General features: G+C 36.3%; 1 protein-coding gene across 9 annotated transcripts in view; it reads left to right on the top strand.

Moving 5' to 3' along the window:
• LOC149940976 (muscle calcium channel subunit alpha-1-like) overlaps positions 1-24815 on the top strand; it is a 135357-nt gene that overhangs the window by 70033 nt on the left and 40509 nt on the right. For 8 of the 9 annotated variants that reach the window (XM_090178147.1, XM_090178150.1, XM_090178146.1 and 5 more), the window contains exons 2-9: positions 15119-15339; positions 17344-17741; positions 19246-19351; positions 20032-20171; positions 20304-20410; positions 20479-20631; positions 21084-21271; positions 21373-21476. In XM_090178147.1, coding sequence (XP_090034273.1) covers positions 15119-15339; positions 17344-17741; positions 19246-19351; positions 20032-20171; positions 20304-20410; positions 20479-20631; positions 21084-21271; positions 21373-21476 — 1417 coding nt within the window. The remainder of the gene's footprint in view (positions 1-15118; positions 15340-17343; positions 17742-19245; positions 19352-20031; positions 20172-20303; positions 20411-20478; positions 20632-21083; positions 21272-21372; positions 21477-24815) is intronic. The other variant, XM_090178145.1, reaches the window with a different exon arrangement.

Raw genomic sequence — 24815 nt, 5'->3', positions numbered from 1 at the left:
GTATATTTCTTTGTCCATGAATCGTATGGGTGTTCAAGCTGTTCGAGTCATATTTCCAACTAAACAGAGCGATAAATCCAGCGGAATATATTTATTTAAAAATGGGCAAATTATAGGAATCACAGTAGGTAAATTTGACCCTTCTATCCGGAAGGGGGGGGGGGGGGTAGTCCGGTCCTGAAGGGGATATCCCCGAAAAACCTATTATCCAAACAGAGCAAAATGATGTTTCCGAATTTCCAATTCGACCGGAGGATGTTTATCATTCTCTTTTATATTTTTCCTTCAATATTACCGCTTACCCCAAAAAGTGCACCCATCCTACTCTCTCTCCTCCAATTCTCTGTTCAAAAGACCCCCTCTTTTTCCATTTTTATTGTTTTAAAAACAGTCCCTCCCCCCCACTACACCCGTTTAGCAAAAGTCGAAATTCAAAGTAGGGGGGAGCAAAACCAACGGAAGGTTTCCCCCCCCCCCCCTTCTCAATTCTCCATTGCGGAAGAGGATGCGAGGGGGGGGGGGGGAAGAGATGGTCCCAGGGAATGCCCGGGCCAAAAACCGACGACTGTTTATTGATCAAAAGTATATTCTCCATCGTCGAGTCTTTTTGTAATGGGAATAACGAGCCTTAATTTTGCGGCTCATTTGAGAAGGCCGACGTTGAAAACTAGGGCTTCTTAAAAGTATTTTTTAAGCCCGGAACAATGAGTTATTATCCAGAAATGGAGCACCAGTGTTTTCTTTATGTTGTCCATCTTTTTCTATCGGTGTATAAAAGTCGATAACTCTGAAAAACGTTTATAATGAACAAGTCTACCGTTAAGTAGTTCAAGATTAACATTTCAGTAATCTATATTCATTAAAGAAAACTTCATTTTAGTAATAGACCAGTGTCTTGAATAATTATTATTCTAAATGTATGTCGTAATAGAGAGTTATACACCAGTTTCTTGAATATTTATTATTCGAAATGTATATCGTAATAGAAACAACTTACTTAAGTAAAAATAATTTTAATTGCACAATATTAATACGTAATTAAAGTTTTTTTGCTTTACTAAGTTATTTCTATTAATAGACCAGTTTCGTCTGGTAATTTTAATTATAAAATTATTATAAATATGGGATAAAGTAGTAGTTGAAATTTGCTTATCCATTAAAACGTGTCGCTTTAGTAGAAGTATAAGAAAATACATTGTTCGAATTAGTCTTAATAGCGTCCACTCCTAGTCGACCACCCCCTCACTAGCCTAGATATGTTTGGACCACATTAATTTAGGTTGCCAAGGTCTTTTTGTACGCCGAAATTGGAGGCAAAATAGGACAATTTTTAAATTGGGTAAAAAACGAATTCTCAAAGTGTCATTTTTATCCAGACATCCCCCCATCATCGCTATTTTTCATTCCGTTCTTTCCTCGGGACAAAAACAAGCATACGCTATCGGCGCCACCCAGCGCGCTTCTTTACAAACTCATAAAAAATCTTATTTCATAATGGACCGCATTTCATATACATCCCAGTATAGCTCCGAGGGAAAGTCACAAATTCAGGTTACTTGGCAATTCCGTTATAGCTCAGCTACGACGTTTGAAAACATCAGGTTCCTTGAAGCCCTTAATGCGCGTACCATAATTCAAATAGAAGCCTACAACAGGATCTAAATATGGAGAGGTTAGCGCACTCCAGGGATTTTTGCGCATCTCTTTTGTCATATTCATGCTTTGAAAAAAATATTTTGTAATACCATAAATAATATCATAAATATTTTGTAAAACCATAAATTATATCATAAATATTTTGTAATACCATAAATTATATCATAAATATTTTGTAATACCATAAATAATATCATAAATATTTTGTAATACCATAAATAATATCATAAATATTTTGTAACACTATAAATAATATCATAAATATTTTGTAATACCATAAATATTTCTAAACCAAAATAATTATTTTATGATAAATATTTCTAAACCAAAATAAATATTTTATGATAAATATTTCGAAACTAAAATAATTATTTTATCATAAATATTTCTAAACCAAAATAATTATTTTATGATAAATAGTTCGAAACTAAAATAATTATTTTATGATAAATATTTCGAAACTAAAATAATTATTTTATCATAAATATTTGTAAACAAAAATAATTATTTTATCAGAAACATTTCTAAACCAAAATAATTATTTTATGATAAATAGTTCGAAACTAAAATAATTATTTTATGATAAATATTTCGAAACTAAAATAATTATTTTATCATAAATATTTGTAAACAAAAATAATTATTTTATCAGAAACATTTCTAAACAAAAATAATTATTTTATCATAAATATTCCCAAAAAAAATCATTATTTTATCATAAATATTTCTAAACCAAAATATTTATTTTATCATAAATATTTCTAAACAAAAACAATTATTTTATCATAAATATTTCTAAACAAAAACAATTATTTTATCATAAATATTTCCAAACAAAAATAATTATTTTATCATAAATATTTCTAAACAAAAATAATTATTTTAACATAAATATTTCTAAACAAAAATAATTATTTTATCATAAATATTTCTAAACAAAAATAATTATTTTATCATAAATATTTCTAAACAAAAATAGTTATTTTATCATAGTTATTTTATCCGAAATATTTTTAAACAAAAATAATTATTTTATCATAAATATTTGTAAACAAAAATAATTATTTTATCATAAATATTTGTAAACAAAAATAATTATTTTATCATAAATATTTGTAAACAAAAATAATTATTTTATCATAAATATTTTCAAACAAAAATAATTATTTTATCATAAATATTTTCAAACAAAAATAATTATTTTATCATAAATATTTTTAAACAAAAATTATAATTATATAACATCAAAATTGTTAAGTAAATCGCAATTCAGTCTACCATATTTTACGCGCTAAAATCATATTAATTCCACTAGCGGTCGCCAGATGACGTGACATTTTCCCTCTGTGTACTTTCTTTTCCCCAGCAGATGCAAACTAAGTTCTTGGGGGGGATATTTCCCTTTTACGTATTTTCTTCCCCCCAGCCAATCGGACTTACCTCCTGACGAAAGCGTTGAGCAATATACTGCAAAAATAGGAGAGTGCGCTAGCCTCTCCATAAAAGGTCTTGCCTACAATTTCAATGCCAGAAACAGACGGGCGAACGCGATCGACGAATACAATACTTTCGTCGCGCAACACAATGTAGACCCGAGTGAAAGAATTTCGCGGGTTTCTTATCGCGCGTTTCTAGAAAATTGCTTTTTTCTTTCTTCTTAACGCAATGGATCCAACTTTTCAAACACTGTTCTTCTCGCCTAACAATACGCTTATAGGGAACGTAATAGCGATCAAAAATACATTATCCTAATGCGGATTTTCGAAAGAGCGCCCAGCGTGAGCTTATTTCATACAGTTATTGCTAAGCGATAACGTCATAAAATATAAATGAATATTCGGAATACTTAAAAGATCTGATCGAGTTTAACCCTCGGCTTTAACCTTAGTAAGCGTAATATATTGTAAATAGATAATACGATTTCGTACATTTCCCTATATAGCAGAAAAGCGCTCTTCGGATCGATAGCGCGGTTAATTGATTTTTTCTTCCTTCTATTTTGGCGCTTTGGAAGGACGCGGAATTATATGATTATTCTGAGTGCGGCTGGGTTGAAAGCCCCCACCTCTCCCCGCCCCATCCCCGCCTTCGACTCTATAGAGGGCCCCTTTTTGGTCCCAGGAATTGAGAGTGGCAATAAACCCGGACTGAAGTACGGAAGATAACGCGACACTTTCGGAGAAGCGAAACGCGCGGGGACTTTACCTTCGTGAGGAACTTCGACAGGGATGCTAACTAAGAGCTGAGTTTGACTCTAAAAGGCGGGTAGAATTTGCGATAATTTGATAAGAGCCGATGGTCGTTTCGCGTAATTAACATGAAAAAGAATGTCACGGCCAGAATTGGTCGAACACGTTTTTCTTTCTTTTCACTTGATAATATTCAAATTGATTAGAGAGTTGATACTAAATTATACACTTAAACTTTACTGTCTCGAGTCACGTTCGAATATTGAATCAGATTAAAAGTTCGCAACAGCGTTTAAATGGCTTAAAGCGATAGACCCGCTTATCATATCGATTTGTTAGATTCAACGTTCGAGCCTGCGGATTTGGCGCAAAGGGAGGAGCTTGTTGTGAATTTGAACCAAATGATTCAAACGTCGGTATCTTTAGTCTACGCGGACTATAGCTTACTTTTTGTTTTACTTGGGGACCCACAAATAGGTTTTAAGGGGCCCCTAAGTACTAGACCTGGAAACAAAGGCCCGAAGTGTATCAAGGGGTAGGGTGCAAAACGGTCACATTTCTTTTAAGTCACAAAAGGGGTAGGGTGCAAAACTGTCACATTTCTTTTAAGTCACAAAAGGGGTAGGGTGCAAAAGGGTCACATTTCTTTTAAATCACAAAGGGGTAGGGTGCAAAACAGACACATTTCTTTTAAGTCACAAAGGGGTAGGGTGCAAAACGGTCACATTTCTTTTAAATCACAAAGGGGTAGGGTGCAAAACGGTCACATTTCCCTTAAGTCACAAAGGGGTAGGGTGCAAAACGGTCACATTTCTTTTAAGTCACAAAAGGGGTAGGGTGCAAAACTGTCACATTTCTTTTAAGTCACAAAAGGGGTAGGGTGCAAAACTGTCACATTTCTTTTAAGTCACAAAAGGGGTAGGGTGCAAAACGGTCACATTTCTTTTAAGTCACAAAAGGGGTAGGGTGCAAAACTGTCACATTTCTTTTAAGTCACAAAGGGGTAGGGTGCAAAACAGTCACATTTATTTTAAGTCACAAAGGGGTGGGGTGCAAAACTTTCATGGTTGTTAAATCAGAAAGGGGTTGCCGGGTTCAAACCTCACCCGAAATGAAACCCTGAATTTGCCTGTAAAAATTGTGACGCCGTCACTGTACGTAGTGTCATGTCATTTCCATCTGGCGCTCAAATTTCTAATTAAACTTAGGCGTATTATATTGCTACATTTAAGCCACGTTCACACTTACCCCTAGAATCGCTTCGTTTAGATAACTAGTTTCCAAAACCAGCGTGAGAAATCGCTTCGTGTTGGTTCGGGAAGCAACTCGTCCAAGTCGGTTCGCTTAGAATCGCTTTCAGAACGATAAGGCGGGCAAGTAAAATTGCTCGTAATTTCCAAAATAATGGGAATAAAATTCTAAATAATGTCAAATAATATTACAGTATGTATAGTAAACACAATTAACTAATTGTTTTGGCAAACATTTTAGTATTTTCCAAATTCTGGTCATAATTCGAAATGGCGTTAAGCCTTGGCTATAAGCGAACCGGGGTGATGCGATTTCGCACGTGTGAACCCAGAATTATGGTCGGCGGTCAAAACTGGCATTCAAACTGACCTAAATTGGGTTTTAAGCTCTAGTGCGAACGTGGCTTTAGAGATATTTAAACGACCTTTCGAGAGCCATATTGTCATTCGACTAAAATAAAAATGTCAATATGTGGAATTATCGGAGTGAAATGGAACTTCATCTGACATTACGATGGATGTTAACAAAACGCCAGAGTTTCGTCGGGATCGGCTGCAGTAGACAATAATGGCCCGAAAACGCCTCTTCCCCTCTAATGTCCCGGATGACAAAAAATGTAGAACAGCAAACGGACGATGTCCAGCCCTGAAACCTCGATTCGCGCAACGGCATCGGAAGGAAATTTCTCATCGTTTTCACCTTGAGCTTCTCTGATTCCAATGCACTGATATTATACGACAAACGATCAAGCCAATTTTTCTCCCCATGAGCCAACGAGGGGCTGAAAATCGACAAGTCTTACACCCTTACACGAATATCTACGCAATGAGTCGACGCATTTATGTACATTAAATTGAGGAGGTGTCTAACTCGATCCACCACTTACCATTTTGCCGCCTTAAAATAAATTAGTTATCATACCTCCTTTAAAAAACAAACCATCTTTATCCATAAAAGCTTAAGCAAAATAACCAAACGCGAAAATGTAGGAAGTACTGATAATTTTTGGGAAACTAAGCTTTATTTTAAAATTCCATTTAATTTAAATTAATTTTTATTTTCAATATTTTAATTTTATTTTCAATATTTTAATTTTATTTTCAATATTTTAATTTTATTTTCAATATTTTAATTTTATTTTCAATATTTTAATTTTATTTTCAATATTTTAATTTTATTTTCAATATTTTAATTTTATTTTCAATATTTTAATTTTATTTTCAATATTTTAATTTTATTTTCAATATTTTAATTTTATTTTTAATATTTTAATTTTATTTTCAATATTTTAATTTTATTTTCAATATTTTAATTTTAATTTCAATATTTTAATTTAATTTTTATTTTCAATATTTTAATTTAATTTTTATTTTCAATATTTTAATTTAATTTTTATTTTCAATATTTTTTTCAATATTTTAATTTAATTTTTTAATTTCAATATTTTAATTTAATTTTTATTTTCAATATTTTAATTTAATTTTTATTTTCAATATTTTAATTTAATTTTTATTTTCAATATTTTTTTCAATATTTTAATTTAATTTTTTATTTTCAATATTTTAATTTTATTTTTATTTTCAATATTTTAATTTTATCGGTGGCGAATAGGAACACGACCCTTTAAGCCTAAAAAAATTAAAAGAACTGGTAACACTGCGCTCTTCCGTGGAGGGGAATACCAAAGCGCCCTCTGCTGGGTAGAAGGAGCCCGTTATCGTCAAACAATTTAGTATTCTGGCGAAATAGTCAATGTTATCAAAAATACACGACACGACGTTAATTTAGAAACAATAGACTACCTATCCACCAGGGGGGGGGGCAGCACTTTATACATCATCAACAAACATCCCCTAATTTATAAGGCTCCTCTCGCACCCATTGCAATCCTCGTCACCCCCGAAAAATGACCAAAAAAGTCACAAACAGGAAAACGTTTTTTCCCGTTATATGCCACAAGAGAATTTCTGGAGTCAAGCCAAGTCAGCCATCTACCATTTCAACCCCCTTTTTAACCCCCTTTTTAGACGTATTACGCAACCAAAGCTACAATTGCCCGCAAAGGCGTGGATAGGGTAAAGTCTCCTCAATAGCGCAAACTTAACCATCCGCCGGCAGAAAAATCCTTTTCGTTTCGGGGAAGAGCCGAAGCACGATTCCACTTTCTCCTATTTTTTTTCCCCCGCAGCGTTTCCAAAACTCTTCCGCGTCCTCAGCCGTGGTATGATGCGGCGGCCAAAAATCAAGAACGGATAAAAAAGGATGTAGTCCCGGACCGCGGCGCAAAGGGGTGGCCGTAAAAGAATAGAATCTTTGACTTGAGCGACTTTTATGGAATGAAAGAGCTGCCTCTTCTTTCCCCGAAACGGGATCAAAGGACGCCGCTCTTTTTGGTCTGGAGTGATGAATCTGGAGTGATGAATCTGGAGCGCTCATCGCCTTCAGTTACGCCCGTCGTTTATTTACTTTTAAAGAGAGAGAGAGAGCCGCTCTTATTCCCTTTTTTGGGGGTCGCCCACCGCGGAGCCCTTGCCCTTAATTGTCCAAATGAAAGGTTACCTAATACCGCCCTTCGTACGTTTCATCTTCTCGTCATATTTGATTTGATTTTTGGCCCTATATATTTTTTTCTTGTATTTTTCAGAATGATGGCTTATTGGTTTTTGACGAGTGAATTCATTCGTACTCCTTAGAGGAGATGAATTACTTTAGATTGACTTTCGCTTGAAGGGCGCTTAAGGAATCTTCTGCGGGGCTAATTATTACTTGTTTGGGGAAAATTAATCAGGGTAACTGGTCGTAGGATGCGTATATGTTTGGATATCTATAATAGGCCTTTAGAGGGAATGTTTGGATATCTATAATAGCATAAGCCTATCAACGCCCCCCTAAGTTTGAATTGGGCATAACGGTATATTCAGCACTAAACAGGCGCGGGATAAATCAAAATTAGGATCTACGCTACCGGGCGGAGAAAAAGAGCAAATCCTACCAATCCCCCTCTTACCATCTACGAAGCAGTTTCCGGTATTGCATGCATTGGGAGATTCATTCGTAAGTTTCCTTTATATTTTTGAGTGACTCGTTCGTCAGTTTCATGCTGGAAAAATAAATCTCACTGTGCTGTGTTGCGCCATCTATACCGTACATATAGTAAATTACATAAAAACAAATTAATTTATCAAATATAATAAATTTGTCTTTTTTGTTTGCTATATTCTAGTATTTAAACAAAAAATTTAACATATTAATATGTTAAGATTCAATATTCCTTAAACAGAAATTATATAATGTATTCAAATGTTAAAGTTCAGTAGATGGCGCATTCTTTAGTTAGCCTTCTATAATTTAAAGACTAAAAATCATATTAGTTCCAGTTTGGCCAGTCATTAGCCTAACGTTAAAATCACATTCGTTTCAAACTTAGGGGGGCCTTTATATGATAATAGGTCTTTAGAAGGAAAATATTCGCGAACAATTTAATTCAATATCGAATTTATGACAATTTTATTTTTGTCAATTTGAATATCGTTTTGATCAAGGATACTCCGCGCTCAACCTCGAGCGTTTAAAATTCCAGCCACTTCGAGTTAGAATCGAACCACCAACCTTTGATCCTTAACTCTTATAAAAATGGGGTTGAAAAGAGTTTTATTGTCAAAGTAAAACGATGTGAAAATTGTGTTAAGTCGTAACGACACCATTATCACACCTCCTGATGGTTTTAGAAGCACCATTTATGGTAGTAAAAAGAATACATCAGTATTTTAAAATTTCTAAAATAAACCAAAATCAAGACTTAATATTATTATACCTTTTCTTACTGTATTAAGTTGAAAATCATGCTGGGGATTTTAAATTTTGAGAGACTCGCCTCGTTTTGATTGAACTTGGTAATTTCTACATTATAAAGGTAATACATGTTAAAACTAATATTTGCTATCATAAATATACATACTAATGAACAATAATCGTGATTTTGAAGGCGATAACCAGGGATGATTTAGACCCAAGGTTCGTATAAAAGGGGACTTCAAGGTTGCCTCGATCGCGTGGTTTTTTTTATCAAAATATTACGGCTTTTGCGTTGCTAGGTAAAATCGTGACGTCACCCAGATGAGATCGTATTGAAAATCAACGGAGGCTCATCTGGGTGACGTCATAAATTTTAACTCGTGCAGAAATTTTTTCAAACATCTTCTTGGTCGAGACCCCCTTGATCTAGACCTACGTTTCAGGTTTGCCAACCCACGTTTTGGAGAGCAAACTACTTTTTCGCTACAAAGAATAAATATAGCGCTCATTAGTCCTAGGCCGCGTTAATTTCTTCTTTGCTCCGTGTCAAAAAAAAGACGTTTCAAAAGTTTGACGTTGGCGGTATGGCTTCTCTTATTATAGGCTTCTGACTAACCGAAAAAAATTATCTGAAAACCAGCTGAACTAAAATCCTCAACAATAACACTTCGTCGTTAGTGCTCGGCAGTCGATTAATTTTTATCCATGAATAAAATATATTTAAATAATATTTATTTAAATAACCAATAGTTGAATAAAAATTGTAAAATGTTTAAATAATCGAAAGTGAAGAAGCCAATTATTTAAATAAATACCACTTTTATTCAAATAAATGCTTGGTTGCGTAAAAAACATAATTAAATAAGTTAAAATTATATTCTTTTTACCAACGTTTTTTAAATAAATCGGAAAATTTGTGGATAATGAATAAACAATTCCGAACACTATTCGTCATCGTTCGTATATCAAAACGTCTCTTCGATTAAATGGAAAAGTACGGGTACCCGAAGCGTAGCGACGGGGGAAAGCTATCACAGCGCACTGCTATTAGCGCAAACATAAAAAGGGGCTTTCAAATTAAGCGAATGGTTCAATGAACTGCAAGCACTCTATACTGGTTATTTGTCTGAAATCGTTTTAAGGTTTTCAGTTGATATCTGTCCTCTGATCTTTTTTATATAATCCACGATAACTGCAGCTGAGCGGTTCGATAAGCATTCCCTATTTAATTTTAAAAAATTATCTGAATTTTTAGTTAGTGACCAAAATAAACAAATAAAAGATTAAAATATCTCTTTTATCTTTTATTATCTCATTTGGTCTAAACCAACATTTGTTACTCTTATCCACTTTATTATTTATTTTCCAAATCCGAATCATTTCGGATGTTTCAAATCAGATTATATCAGATCAGATTAACTTCAATGCAGATAACCAGATATATCCATTTGTCCGTCTGATTTTCATCTGATATGAGAAACCGTTTTCAGATAGAAATTTGAAGCACTATACTTAATCACTTGTTTTGGGACGCTGAAAGGTTTTCCTGGGTCACGTGATGGAATTTCTGAAGTTCGACCCGAATGTTTAAAACGACTATGTGGTTCTTTACTAAATTTATGCAAGCCTAAATTGTGAAACTGTTGGTTTTACTTTTAACCACTTCTTGACGGTAATTATCTTCCAACAAAACCCACGTTCTTTAATAATTTTTCATACATTTTGTCCCAAAGATAACGGTCAGATTAGCCACTAACGAGAATACTCATCCAAAGTACTAATTAAGTAGCTTCTAAACCTATAAAATTTAAATACGCAATTTCACGTTTGAAAGAAAGAAGCTATAGTGTCTCCCCCTCCCGAGGAAAACACGTACAATCAAACTACGACCCAGAAATGCTCAACTAAAGTAAATAAAAAAGGGAATTTTTAAACCATTCGTCCTCGAATTACTGGAAGTGAAACTTCACTTGAAAGTACTCCCTTCCGCGTACAGTGCACTTTCCGAAATTGATTTTACAATTAGTAGAGGCGGCGCTAGAGTTTATAAAATAAAACGGAAGAAGAGAGTGGGATGAAGTTTAAGCCCGAAATTTCACTAACGCCAAGATCTTTCGGTGCTCCGCGTAATCGAGTATAAAATCCGGGAACTTGACAGTTCGTTTCAAACGGGGGGTGAGGGTAAACTCCGCGAGTGTCTTAAGGGCACGTAGAAAATGCGTATTTTTAGAAGGAAATAAAGAGTTCTTTACCGAATTACGGAGGGTTAAAGGCTCAATGTAATGGCCGTATATATACGCGCGAATAAGCTAGCCCCAAATTTCGCAATTTCCCAAATGTACCGCATCCATTTTTAATAATATTTCGTCAAAGAAAAATGTATCAACACTTAAAAAAATGATTTACGAGACACGAATGAGAAACCAGAGTATGGAAGCGTGCTTGATCAATAACGTTTCGCGTGGAACCTGATCGAGAGGGCAGCCGTGAACTGAAAGCGTGGCGCGGTGGGGCAAACGGAGGGAGGCACTAAACCCTCTACTACAGAGAAGATGGCGTTTTGAAAAAGCTAGTTATAACATAAATGAAAAACATAGTCCGAAATGTAAGTCGACATCTACATTCGTAAAATGAACACAACAGGAACTAATTTAATTAATTTAATTAGATTAATTTAGTTTCTGATATTACTGTAATATTAATTGACTTTAATTTAGTTTCTGATATTAATGTACCATTAATTGACTTAACATAGTTTCTGATATTAATGCACCATTAATTGACTTAACTTACGTCGTTAGTTTCTGATATTAATGTACCATTAATTGACTTAACTTACGTCGTTAGTTTCTGATATTAATGTACCATTAATTGACTTAACTTAGTTTCTGATATTACTGTAATATTAATTGACTTTAATTTAGTTTCTGATATTAATGTACCATTAATTGACTTAACATAGTTTCTGATATTAATGTACCATTAATTGACTTAACTTACGTCGTTAGTTTCTGATATTAATGTGCCATTAATTGACTTAACTTAGTTTCTGATATTAATGTAATATTAATTGACTTAACTTAGTTTCTGATATTAATGTACCATTGATTGACTTAACTTAGTTTCTGATATTAATGTAATATTAATTGACTTTAATTATCGATATTAATGTAATATTAATTGACTTTAATTATCGATATTAATGTAATATTAATTGACTTTAGTTCTTGATATTAATGTAATATTAATTGACTTTAATTCTTGATATTAATGTAATATTAATTGACTTTAATTCTTGATATTAATGTAATATTAATTGACTTTAATTCTTGATATTAATGTAATATTAATTGACTTTAATTCTGGATATTAATGTACTTTTAATTGAATTTAAGTCTTGATATTAATGTACTATTAATTGACTTTAATTCTTGATATTAATGTAATATTAATTGACTTTAATTCTTGATATTAATGTACTTTTAATTGAATTTAATTCTCGATATTAATGTACTATTAATTGACTTTAATTCTTAATATTAATGTACTATTAATTAACTTTAATTCTTGATATTTATATACTATTAATTGAATTTATTTATCGATATAAATGTAATATTAATTTATTTCAAAAACTACGCTATTAAGTTTAACCTCCAGCTCTACTAGATGGAAGGCTCCATATTCCTAGAACAGACAGCGACGAAGACGAATCCCTTTATAAACTCTCCCCCTATACCTAATTAGCAGCAAATTTGAAGATATCCAATGGCCGCTCTACATTTGGCAATGACGTCAACCATAACGAAATTAATTAAATGTGTCCCTTTCTCAGAGTATAGTTCTGGCGCCATCTATGACGTGCCCTATTAAATATAATTATCGATTAACGGGTGGGAACAAAATTATTTATTTTCTATAAATTCCGTGATCGGTAAGTTCGATAAATATACACGGTTACGTGTATTTCCCAATGGTTCTTTCTATTCCGTTTAAGAACGGTGACCGCCATCTTAATATATACCGGTGTTTTTCCGTAACATACTTTTGACCGAATTACCTATTCCAAATATACAGGGTGGAAGCTTCAGCCGTAGTCCAGCCGTGGTACTTCTCCTAGTACACCAGAGTGCTGCGGGTGGAACACTTCTACAGGCGCTGCTTCGGCCATTCAATCCGTTATTTAATTATCAGTTAACTAATTTTGGTAAGAACCAAGTTACGCACTTGGTTTCCGCGTTAGCAGACGACGATTTAAAACCAAAAATGCAAATCCAGCTAGAATTTGTAGAAATTAGTTAACCGATAATTAAATAATGGATTAAATGGCCGAAGCAGCGCCTGTAGAAGTGTTCCACCCGCAGCACTCTGGTGTACTAGGAGAAGTACCGAGGCTGGCCCACGGCTGAGGCTTCAACCCTGTATAAACAGAATTGAACAAATAAAAACCTATAAACGCCGATCTCTCCGAGTAACTTCTAAACGACGCCAAAGCGACCGAAATAAATTTTCCGTTACTGAACGCGAACTACTGAAAAACCCACATTTTCCCAACAATGACGAACGTACCGCGGCAAAAAATAACTAAAATAATAAACACTCCAGTAGCGGTATAACAGCGTTGAGTCATTATCATATTAATACAACTAAAGGAAACTTCATAAATATTTATTACGGTAAAAAATTATGTAAATGAGAAGAACGGTCAATTATTCTTGGAGCTCCAGAGCCGCTTATCGGAAGTTACGGAACGATCTAATTTATTGATGGATGACCAACGGAATATGATCACGATAGGGGAACGGCGGACTTTTTCATTTTTTTCGCGGCCAGAATTCTTTTTCCCCGTATTCCCCCATCATTAGGACATTTGGTCAGCTAATGGGCTTTAAGGCCACGGTATCCATTCCTGCCTTTCCAACAACACGATTCGTCTTGGTACTACGAAGGGGGCTAAAGCTATTAGGACGCCAGTAACGCGTAGGCGAAGTGGAATAGCGACGGACGTGGAACGTCCATTAGTCCAGGAGAAAGGATAATCTAGACGTAAGGGAGTGGCTGGTGGGGGTAAAAACTCTTTCTGGAAGACGGCGTGTATATATATATTGGCGAACAACACGTGTTGGGGTCCTAAAAAGAGAAAATGTGTCGCCGAACGTATTTAATAAGCTATCGAACGTATGCCGGCTTTTGTTAGCGGATGATTGATTGGAGAAGCGCGGATATAGTTTGGAGAAGTAAAGACAGTCTGTGTGTGTTAAAGATACTCCGGTTATTTAAAATTCAAACTTTTCCAGCGATAAGTGCCTTTTATACGTTGTATACGGTTTCCGTTTCCCATACTCTCAAATATGGAAAACTTGGGAAAATTTTGGATATTTTGGCGGTAGATTGAATTTACATCTAGTAGAACGATGTATGGTTGTTTAAGCATCCCATGATCCCACGAAAATTTTGCTCATATTAACTCCAATCTAAACTTTTGAAGACATTCGAATTTGAATAAAATAGTGTTGTAAGTCGGAAAACTTTCCACGGAAAATGACCGAGGCTTTTTTCCGGAAAATTTTCCGTTTTTTTCCGAAAAAAATAAAAAAAAAGGTTTAAATCCATGATTATTCTAATATATTGTTTGAAAATTTAAATAAAGCGGAATTTTCGCCTCTAGACTAGTTTAAACTGATTAACAATGTAACACTATTAATGTTTTGAAGTATGTTTACTGATATTAGACATTTTTTATAGATAAAAAGTTAAAAACATTAAAAACTCTTAAAAAGTAATTTCAATTTTTTATTTTTCCGATTTGCTGAAAAATTTTCTGCATTTTATTTTTCCGGAAAATTAACAACAGATATCCAAATATTTGAGAGTCTCAAATATGGAAACCTTGTAAAAAATTTGGATATTTTGGCGGTAGATTGAATTTACACCTGGTAGAACAATGTATGGTTGTTTAAGCATCCCATGATCCCACGAAAATTTCGCTCATATTAACTCCAATCTAAACTTTTGAAGACATTCGAATTTGAATAAAATAAAAATATTGAAATATTTTGTCGATTTCTAGAAACTATTTTGAGAAATTTTCAGACGTGAACTTTTGTTAAATTTTGTTATAGGATAGATGACGTTGATTTTGGCTTTTCTTCAGGCCTACACTTGTCTTTGCGGGTGATGATTTAAAACGGTACTAACGAAAGACTTTTTCCTTTGTCTGGATATAGGTGAGCACCATGAGCAAGGATCTCCTACTGGCCAGCACATTAGCCCAGCTGGTCTATCGCCAGAGACAGTCAGTAGGAAAGCGGAGCAGAGACTTCCGGTCGCTCAGCAGCAGCCCGCAGCGGCTCAGAGCGAGGCTTCAACCACTCAGCCCAGCGTTCAAGAGTTCGGCGCTCAACCACCTCCAGCGGCGCCGCCTCCTCCTCCGCTACAGGCTTCCCACGTGAGTTACCACCCACTATCTACTCCTGGTATTTATGGTAGCCTCAAAGTAAAAATAATATAGACCTCGTACCCTGGATACGAAATCACTGCCTCGCGCGTATATGTCACTAGCGTTTACCCACTTCTTGCCGGAACTCCGAACTCTATAGTTACCATTAAAGCCAGTGGCGTAGCAAGGGGGGTGGCCCGCACCGGGTGCCACCCGTTTGGAACCGTTTTGGCGGTGTCACCCGACCGTGAAAAAATAAAAACTTACACAAACTAGAGAAATTCGAAAAAAAGTTTTTACACGTTTTGACTAGTAAGTAGCACACAATGATATTCGCACCGGGTGTCACGCATGCTAGCTACGCCACTGATTAGAGCTCGGTGTTTGGATAAGAAATATTCGTTTTATTTGTTTTTATCCATAACCGAAAATTATCCCAATAAAAATTTATTTTTTGCGTGTTAAATCGTTTTATAACCGCGAATAATATAAATAAATAAACAGTTAACCGAAATTTTTATTAATCATTAAAAATTTGGCGGTTAATTTATCTGTTCCGCCGAGCACTAGTTACCATGATAAGCAATTATAGATAAGGCCGTACAGCAATCAATGGATTTTTCGGAGGTAACGTTTCGGAAGTGGGTAATCGCTTCGTTATAAAAATATCAAACGGAGGTCGAGATTATCTTTGCTCAAAAACATTTGACCCAATGAGACGCTCTGTGTTAATGGCCAAAAAAACTCGTTGGCCATAACACTCTTAAAAAAAAGGGTGTATTTTCAAACCTTTAAGAGTTTTTTCTTGTCCCATATTTAGCACCTTAACAGGTTTATAAAGGATGTTATTCTACACCTTAAAAAGCAGTTTTCCTGCTAGGGTGTTTATTTACACTGTTTGGGGTGCTTATGTCCTCCGTTTTGGTTCCTTTGTTAACAGTTTGTGGTATAAAACTATTCCCTTCAGGGTTTTTATCTACTCCCTCTAGGGTACAAGACCACTCCTTTAAGGGTACCAAACGACTCCCTTCAGGGTGTTACACTACCCCCTTCAGGGTTCTGCAATACTCCCTTAAGGGTTCTATAATACTCCCTTTAAAGTTTTAACTACTCCCTTTAAGGTTCTAAACTACTGCCGTAAGGGTGCTACAATACTCCCTTTAAAGTGTTCAAATACTCCTTTTAGGGTACTAAACTACTGCCTTAAGGGAGCTACACCCTTACGAGGTGTTAAATCACTCAGTTTAGGGGTAATATAACACCCTTTATACACCTTTTCAAGTTTTTAATTTGGGACAATAAAAATCCCTTCAGGGCGTTTAAATTAACATTGAAGAGTGTTTTTTTACAGATATTACACCCTTAATGGTTCTTTTCCTATATAATTAATGGATATTTTACTTTTATGAGTTAGCTAATCTTGAATGAAATGAAGTCTTAATTGAATTTAATTACTATTTAATATTTTAGTTTGCTCAGATTTTCTATGTATTTTATTTTTTTAAGAAACAATTTTTGTCATTTTTTATTCCTACATTAAAATAAATCGTATGATTTAAATCAATGATTTTTTCAAAAATATCAGTTGATTTAAATCTTATTTAAATCTTGATTTAAATCAGCCAACCCAGTTTTCGAATCGAGTGTTCTCGTGCTCCCCCTTATTATATTCGTTTCGAAATAGTCGAGTCACAAGAGCGACCTTATTCTAATTTTACCCGAACGTTAGTGAAAAATCTATTCACTTTGATATTCTTCATTGGGACGCCGAGCGTGTCCTACTTGAAAAAACCGCACATAGCGCTGCGGAGAAGATATTCATAGGGGAAAGAGCTGATTAGGGTGAAAAGTGGATCCCGAAATAACATCGTCGCCCAAAGAAACGTGACCCAATGAATAAGAGGGTTTTCGAGTGGACGATGAGAACGTATAATCCGAGATATTTAAAACAAACCGTATCTCCTTCGAAGGTTCTATTTCTTTATACGTAGCACGCGTGTCTTTGTATTTTAGCAGCAGCGAAGGACCGCAACAGCAGCGGGGCCCCCTCTTCGAAACGCCAGCCTTTCAGCTCAACCTAGCTCCGTCGCTCCTTCCCCGGCGAAAAGCGCGGCCACAGGCACCGCTGGAGGAGAGCAGCCACCAGCAGCAGCAGCGCCGGATGGCTCCCTAGCCGTTCCGCAGGCCGCCAGCGTCGTCAGTCGGAGCCGCGCGGGCAGCGAGTGCAAGCCCCTTTCAAGTGCCTGGCAAACCGCCCTCGGGGCGGCCTCCAATCACTCCGCCATGAACAGGGCGGCCAAGAGGCCCCCGAGAAAGGGGCAGAAAGCCCCCGAAAGGCCCGTCAGGGCCCTCTTCTGTTTAAAACTTAAAAATCCTCTAAGGAAATTGTGCATCGATGTTGTTGAATGGAAGTATCCTTTTCAAGCCCTTTTCTACCAAAAGCTCCGCGCAATGAGGACGCAAACTTAATTTATACCACCCTAGCTTAATAACCATTACTAACTCGTAAAAGCAACCCGTTATTCTCGTAGCTAACCAACGGTACGTAGTGACGCGATATTTAACCGATATCTTGACCCGAGCTTCCCGTCAGCCAATATGGCGGAAAGCGAGGACGCGTTATAGTCAACGAACGATCGTTTGTTCGGAGGCCACCGTACGCTTTATACTTTACGGCTCTACCTCGATTTATGACACCCCCGGGCCTATTATAGTCTCTTTAGACCTTCGTCTTGTTGCAGTTGATATGTATATTTCCGAAAGGGAGATATATCGAAGATACGGAGGACGTATTCCTTGTCAACTAAAGACAGCTACATTAAATCCAGGCGGAATTAAGAAACCAAATATCCCCTCCTAACTGTCAACGCCATAAATCACTAATTTTTCCCCCGTTTCAAATATAAATATTACATTATAAAACATTAGCCTATCTGAAATTTACATTTATAACACAAAAAATAAATAAAACAAAACCTAAAACGAACCAGTATATCAAAAATAGGCCAACCGCCTGTAGAAGTGTTCCACACGTCTCGCAACAGAGTACGTAACTCTAGCCCACTACCAGGCGTGAAAAAAACGTACCTCACCTAATGGCTATAAAAAAGGTGGGGGATTAAACCATTTATATTGATAAAATATGAGGTACGGGTAATTCGATACTAATAATAAAAAAAACATCCGGTCGTTCGATTTTACGCAGGAAATGTATGAAGGCTTATTAAATTTAATTTCCGATAGAAGAGCGCCACCGAGAAATAGACAATAGCGAAGAAATAATGCAATTTCCTTCGAATAAAAAAATAGGGAAAATAAAAAGATGACTCGAAAAGGCGTGGGGCGGGGGGAGTCGCGATCGGGTCGTAATTAATTCCGGATGCAGATAACGCTGCCATCCCATTCAATAAGTGTCTTCCGTGGAAAGAGGGTATACCCAAAAAGTCGATTACTGGAGGGTTGGATGAGGAGGGTCCTATACACCCTTGATCATAACTAGTGAAAGGGCCAGGGACGGTTTGAGGCGCCCTCTTTAGGCGGGATTTATCGGGAAGCCTCGATATTTAGCCTAGCGTGTCCCATTTCTTCCCCATCACTAAAAGCCGGGACGTATCTTAAAGCGGACACCGAGATTGACAACGACGTACGATGACTTTACCCTATATCTTGGTACCGTGACTCGCTGTTTGGTAACGCGTCGTCTTCACCGGCTAACAAGGTCAAGAAGAAAAGGACCTAGTGTAATTATCGGTACCAAAGATGTAATCTCGAGTTTCGAGCCCCTTTTTTTTTGGCAGGCTATAGCTTAGGTTTCTAATTTTTTTTCTCGGTCTCCTCTTCATTTGGGCGGTTGGAAAATGGTGGCTTTTAATGTTCGCAGATTCCTTAACCTTTTTTTCTTCTCTCTCCGCCAAGACCTTTCGAGTACCTCATTCTTTTGTCAATTATGGCCAATTGCGTAGCTCTAGCTGTTTACACTCCTTTTCCTATGGGTGATTCTAATCAAGTTAACGCTACTTTGGTAAGTTCGAAAAGGGTTTGTTTGCTTTTTCCTATATTCGCTTTGTTTGTATAATTTCAATCCATTTGGGGAAAGAGAAGGTTTTTGTTGGCAAAGATTTTATTTTTTTTTTGGTTCAAACTTTTTGTTTTGATAGCGAGATAATGTTTTCTAAAAATATTGCTAAAATAATTTTCGAGTTTAGTGCTTCCCACGGCTAACTGATCAGGTTATTCAAGTCGTAATTATATCAGATATCTGAAAATAATCAGCTATTCAGATCAGTTCAATATTTAATATTACCCTCTCTAAGCAATTTGATTAGAAATTGTATTTGATTGGTTATCCCGAGTAACGAATCTTATCTGATCTGAACAGTTATTTGGCTTATACGTTTAGTATAAACAGTAATTACAATTTATAAATGAATTTAAACGGGTAATGTATCAAATAGTTAATGGTTTACAACGAATTCAGATTAGTTAAACTATCTGGTTTGAATTTGATCAATATAAACTGTTCTTATAATATCTAAACGTAAATACATATAATCTTACATCTGATTTATCATAATTATTTTCGCAGATAACGCAACTGTTATCTAAGAATCGCTAAATTATTTTATACAAGTGTCTAATTCTTACATTTTTATTTTTTATTCTCTCACAACCTTCCGCAAATCCCGTTCGATGGCGCCACAGGAAAAAGTAGAATATGTGTTTTTAGTGATATTTACGGTTGAGTGTTTTATGAAGATTATAGCGTACGGTTTTGCATTACATCCTGGTGCTTACTTAAGAAACTCTTGGAACCTTCTCGATTTCGTTATCGTAGTTATCGGGTAAGAAAAAAATATCGTCATATTCGTCAAAATGTGTCTCTCTTTGTGTGTGAAATGTTTAAAAAAAAGTGCGCGTTACTCGGTGTCGCTCGGACACTTTCATTTGAACGCGTTTTGTCTGTCTTTTCTCAGGCTCATCAGTACGGCCCTATCCACATTCATGAAAGAGGGCTTCGACGTCAAAGCCCTTAGGGCCTTCAGGGTCTTAAGGCCCTTAAGATTAGTATCCGGCGTCCCGAGTAAGACATCAAAATGACGCGTTTTCTAATCTTAAAGAATCGTGTCTGACGCGTTTGGTTTCGTCTAGGTCTCCAAGTAGTAATGAATTCCATCCTGCGTGCCATGGTGCCTTTGCTTCACATTGCTCTCCTCGTCATCTTTGTCATCATTATTTACGCCATAGTGGGCCTTGAGCTCTTTTCCGGGAAGCTCCACAACACGTGCTTCGACAACGCCACCGGTGAGACACCCGAGTTCCCAACCATTCGTCTCGTCCATTTTTGAGGAACTCTCATATTCTCGAAATTCGAAATGTTTACCGAATATCTGGTTTGCCGCTCCGCGAGCCATCGCCGAGGTTCTTGCAATCAAGTGGGGAGGTTCTTGCAATCAAGTGGGGAGGTTCAAACGCGAATTTTGAAGAGAAATTTAAAAAACCAAAAATCAATTCGAGTGAAAATTAAATACGCAACGTTCACTAGCCGTTTGCTACATCGCGACTGAAGTTTCAACCTTCCCCGATACGTATCCAAGAACCACGACTTCCGTTCGCGTAGAGGCAAATTTCCTTGGATTTATCAATTAAAATTTGATTAAAATGAGATAATAAAAATCCTCGAAAATTGACGAATAAGGGAATGTAATTGGAATACGAATGTAATTGAGACGAATGACGCGTGGTCATTTCCGCAGGAGAGTTCGCCTTAGATGAGCCGCATCCGTGTGGAGAGAGCGGATTCAGGTGTCCGGAGGGACAAATTTGTCGGCCTTATTGGGAAGGCCCCAATAAAGGAATCACCAATTTCGACAATTTCGGCCTGGCTATGCTAACCGTCTTCCAGTGTGTCACCAACGAAGGCTGGACAGATGTCCTTTACTATGTAAGGACAGCCAATCCCCTAAAAAAAATTATCGATGGTGGTGATAAAAAAGATAATGCTGATGGTGTGTTTTGCGCGTGTTTCTCGTTTGCGCGCTGCAGATGAACGATGCGGTCGGGAACGAATGGCCTTGGATATATTTTATTAGTTTAATTATTATCGGATCCTTCTTCGTTCTCAATCTTGTTCTTGGTGTGCTGAGCGGGTGAGTCTCTCTCTATCTCTTTCTCTATTATTATTATTCATCATACCACGGCCTACGTAAAAATAGTACTCCACCCAAAACTAAGAGGAAACGCTGCGGGAATATCTAAAGGTACTGTCACCTAGGAGCAACAAACACAAGGAGAACGCAGTTAGCCTTTGAACACGCTAACGCAGTGTTGTGTACAAATTTCGTTGGACGAGCCTTAACACCAAACATTTTACGGGCAGGGGGGAAGACAATTTCCAAATTTTCCCCTTGCGACGGCATGGCAGCAGGCGCTAAAGCGTCTAACCAATGAAAATTGTACGCGAGAAAATGCGCGACGTTTAATGGGTTGCGTTCTCCTTGTGTTGGGTTCTGTGTTTGTTGCTCCCAGCTGTCATACCTTGGACGAATAATTACTGGACCCGAAACCGAATGACGCCGCAGTGTCAAGTATTGGAAAGATTTCTGTCCAAATACTAAACACGTGCCCAATATTAGCGGACGACGTTAGGCCTAGCGTTCTTAGCTCGTCACTGTCGTCAAAGATTAAACCTTTATTTCCATTTTGACTAGGCATTTTTAAATTTATAATCTATTTAATCCTTCACACAAACTATATATGCAAAAACATTAAAGCGTACTTAAATTCCAAAAGCCTCACTTCTATTTAAAAAACTGCAGAGCAGACGACGGAATGCGGGTCATCTTACATTTTTACGCACGTGTTTTGAATTTGGATAGAAATATTACGCGACTCTCTCGGTAGGAGCGCTGACGGGCGATGCAAATTTTGGAACCGGGTATTTTGCTTAGGTTTCGAGTCCAGTAATTATTCGTCCAAGGTCATACGACCGCCTCAATAGGTTCAATACTAGCTGTTGAAAACGGATCTAATGCTAGATTATACCAGGGGGTAGAAACGTACGCGAAATGCGTTGTCTCATGCGATTCCCTAGTGGGAGAGGTGGGGGTGGAAGTTTAGTCTGAAAAGTTTCAGCGGGTTCGTCTGCTTCGGTATCTGGACCTCGTTCGGGCCTCGGGCTAAAAATGGATCACGCTTATTGTCAAACTCAAAAGAAACTACCCAAATCTAAAAAGCCGAATGGTTAGTATTACAATTTTAATTATCATCGATGTAGTCATAAATTGTTTGTTTTAAATATAATTTCAGGGGTAAACTTTAAAAAACGCTTCAAAATTAATATTTTTGCCCAATGAAGAGATTGAATCTCCTGATTTATCTTTTGTAAAAATTAGTTTTAAATGTTTTATTTCAAATGTTTTTCTATATTTTTATTCTTTTTAAACTGCTTTGCTTAGAAAAAATTAAGGCAAATGAAGCATTCCACTTGTCCATATTTACAATTGAAGGCTACGTATTAATAAACTTCGCTACAATTTCAATTTAACCCAACTTATGATTAAAGATGACTTGTGATAGTTCTTACAACTCTTGAATTGACAAGATTTTCCCATATTTAATTTACACCTTGGTAAAATAAAATAAACCTTAGTTTAATATTATATCTGGTTAATGTAACTTAAAACAAATACCTTTGAAAACCAATCAGTAAAATAAAGAACATTTACGCTTCAAATCAAACTTGGTCGAACCCTCGGGCCTCGTCCTCCAGTCCCGATTTTTTTTTGTTTAGACTGCCAGCAGCCAGCACCGACCGCGAATACGAGATTTAAAACTGAACCGAACTGAATTTTTCATACTTTTTACCCCCACGCTATTATATTGCCCCCCCCCCCCCCGCAACTAGGGAATCGCGTGGTTAGACAGGAGCCCGTAGGAATCTCGCCGCATTTCCAATCTAGGGTACGTAGTCTAGATTATCTTTGATTATACCATTGAGTTGGGAATATTAATCTAGAGGTCCAATCAAAACGTCAGATTTCAGTATTTCGCAAAACAAGTTTTTAAAAAATAAGAATACTGCCGTCTGCTCCTAAATGACGAGAAAACTTTATCATTCTACCCGTGGCGCCGTCTATCTCTCAATAGTTCGTTCAAATAAGACGCGTTTTCCGGAAAAATATTTTTTTTTCGTAAATAATGGATGGCGCCACGGGTCATATGATAACGTTTTCTCATCATTTTAGATAGTGTTCGGAATTGTTTATTCATTATCCACAAATTTTCCGATTTATTTAAAAAACGTTGGTAAAAAGAATATCATTTTAACTTATTTAATTATGTTTTTTACGCAACCAAGCATTTATTTGAATAAAAGTGGTATTTATTTAAATAATTGGCTTATTCACTATCGATTATTTAAACATTTTACAATTTTTATTCAACTATTGGTTATTTAAATAAATATTATTTAAATATAGCCGAGCTTATTTTATTTATGGATAAAAATTAATCGACTTCCGAGCAGTGGCGTAGCTGATGGTCCGCAGGGCCCGCGGTGCGGGGGGGCCTCGAGCTTCAAGCGGGGCCTCGAGCTTCAAGCGGGGCCTCGAACTTCGGGGGGGGGGGGCGCTAACCATAAAAAAAAATAAAAAGGGGGGCCTCATAGAGATTTTTGGGGAGGGGCTTCTGAGTTCTCAGCTACGCCACTGCTGCCGAGCACTAATTTTAGAGAAGACGGCACATTCGTAATTTTCCAAAACTTGTTTCGCGGGGAGCAGATTTGATTGGATCTCTAGATTAATATTCCCAACTCAATGGATTATACCAAGTACTGGTAACAGTTTGATGGCACGATCGTATTTTTCGGGTAAAACAGAATACACGACGACGATGTAGTAGGTGTGAAATAGTAGTCGGGATGACCTTCTTGGATTTTTTTAGTACATGTCAACCATGGGCCAAATAATGATAAACGATTTATCATTATTTGGCCCTTGTGTCCACGAAGTCCATGGACTTTTTACCATTATTGTAGTATCGTTCAATCGTTGTTCTTCGTGTACCCTGGTTTACTACAAAAATCGACGCGTCTAAACCAGGTTCAAAAACCAATATCTTTCTTATTCGTTTTGATCAGACGATGACTGAAATCGGTAAATAAGCAGTTACTTTTTGGGTTTTAACTGTCGTGTGACCGTGGGTTTAGATTCCATTCTTCAGTCGCGCTTGACCAAACGGGCGAAGTTATGGCGGAGGGATACTCTTTTGTTATCGCTCATATAATGAAGTAACGCTATTACACATTTATTGAAAGTACGGTATATAAAATATATGGGAAGAAAACATTTATTAAAGCGATGTAATGTTTTCAGTTTAAAGTGCAAAAGTCTTTATAGTGAGAGCGCATGGTGATAAATTGTTCGGAATTGATATACACGTGCCTTGGACTATACTCTCTACTACCTAAATTTTATTTTTCAAACAAT

The sequence above is a fragment of the Leiobunum rupestre genome, chromosome 6 (genome assembly GCF_980474605.1).
Source record: "Leiobunum rupestre chromosome 6, qqLeiRupe1.1.hap1, whole genome shotgun sequence".
Lineage (NCBI taxonomy): Eukaryota > Metazoa > Arthropoda > Arachnida > Opiliones > Sclerosomatidae > Leiobunum > Leiobunum rupestre.
This window is presented reverse-complemented; position numbering and strand designations above follow the sequence as displayed.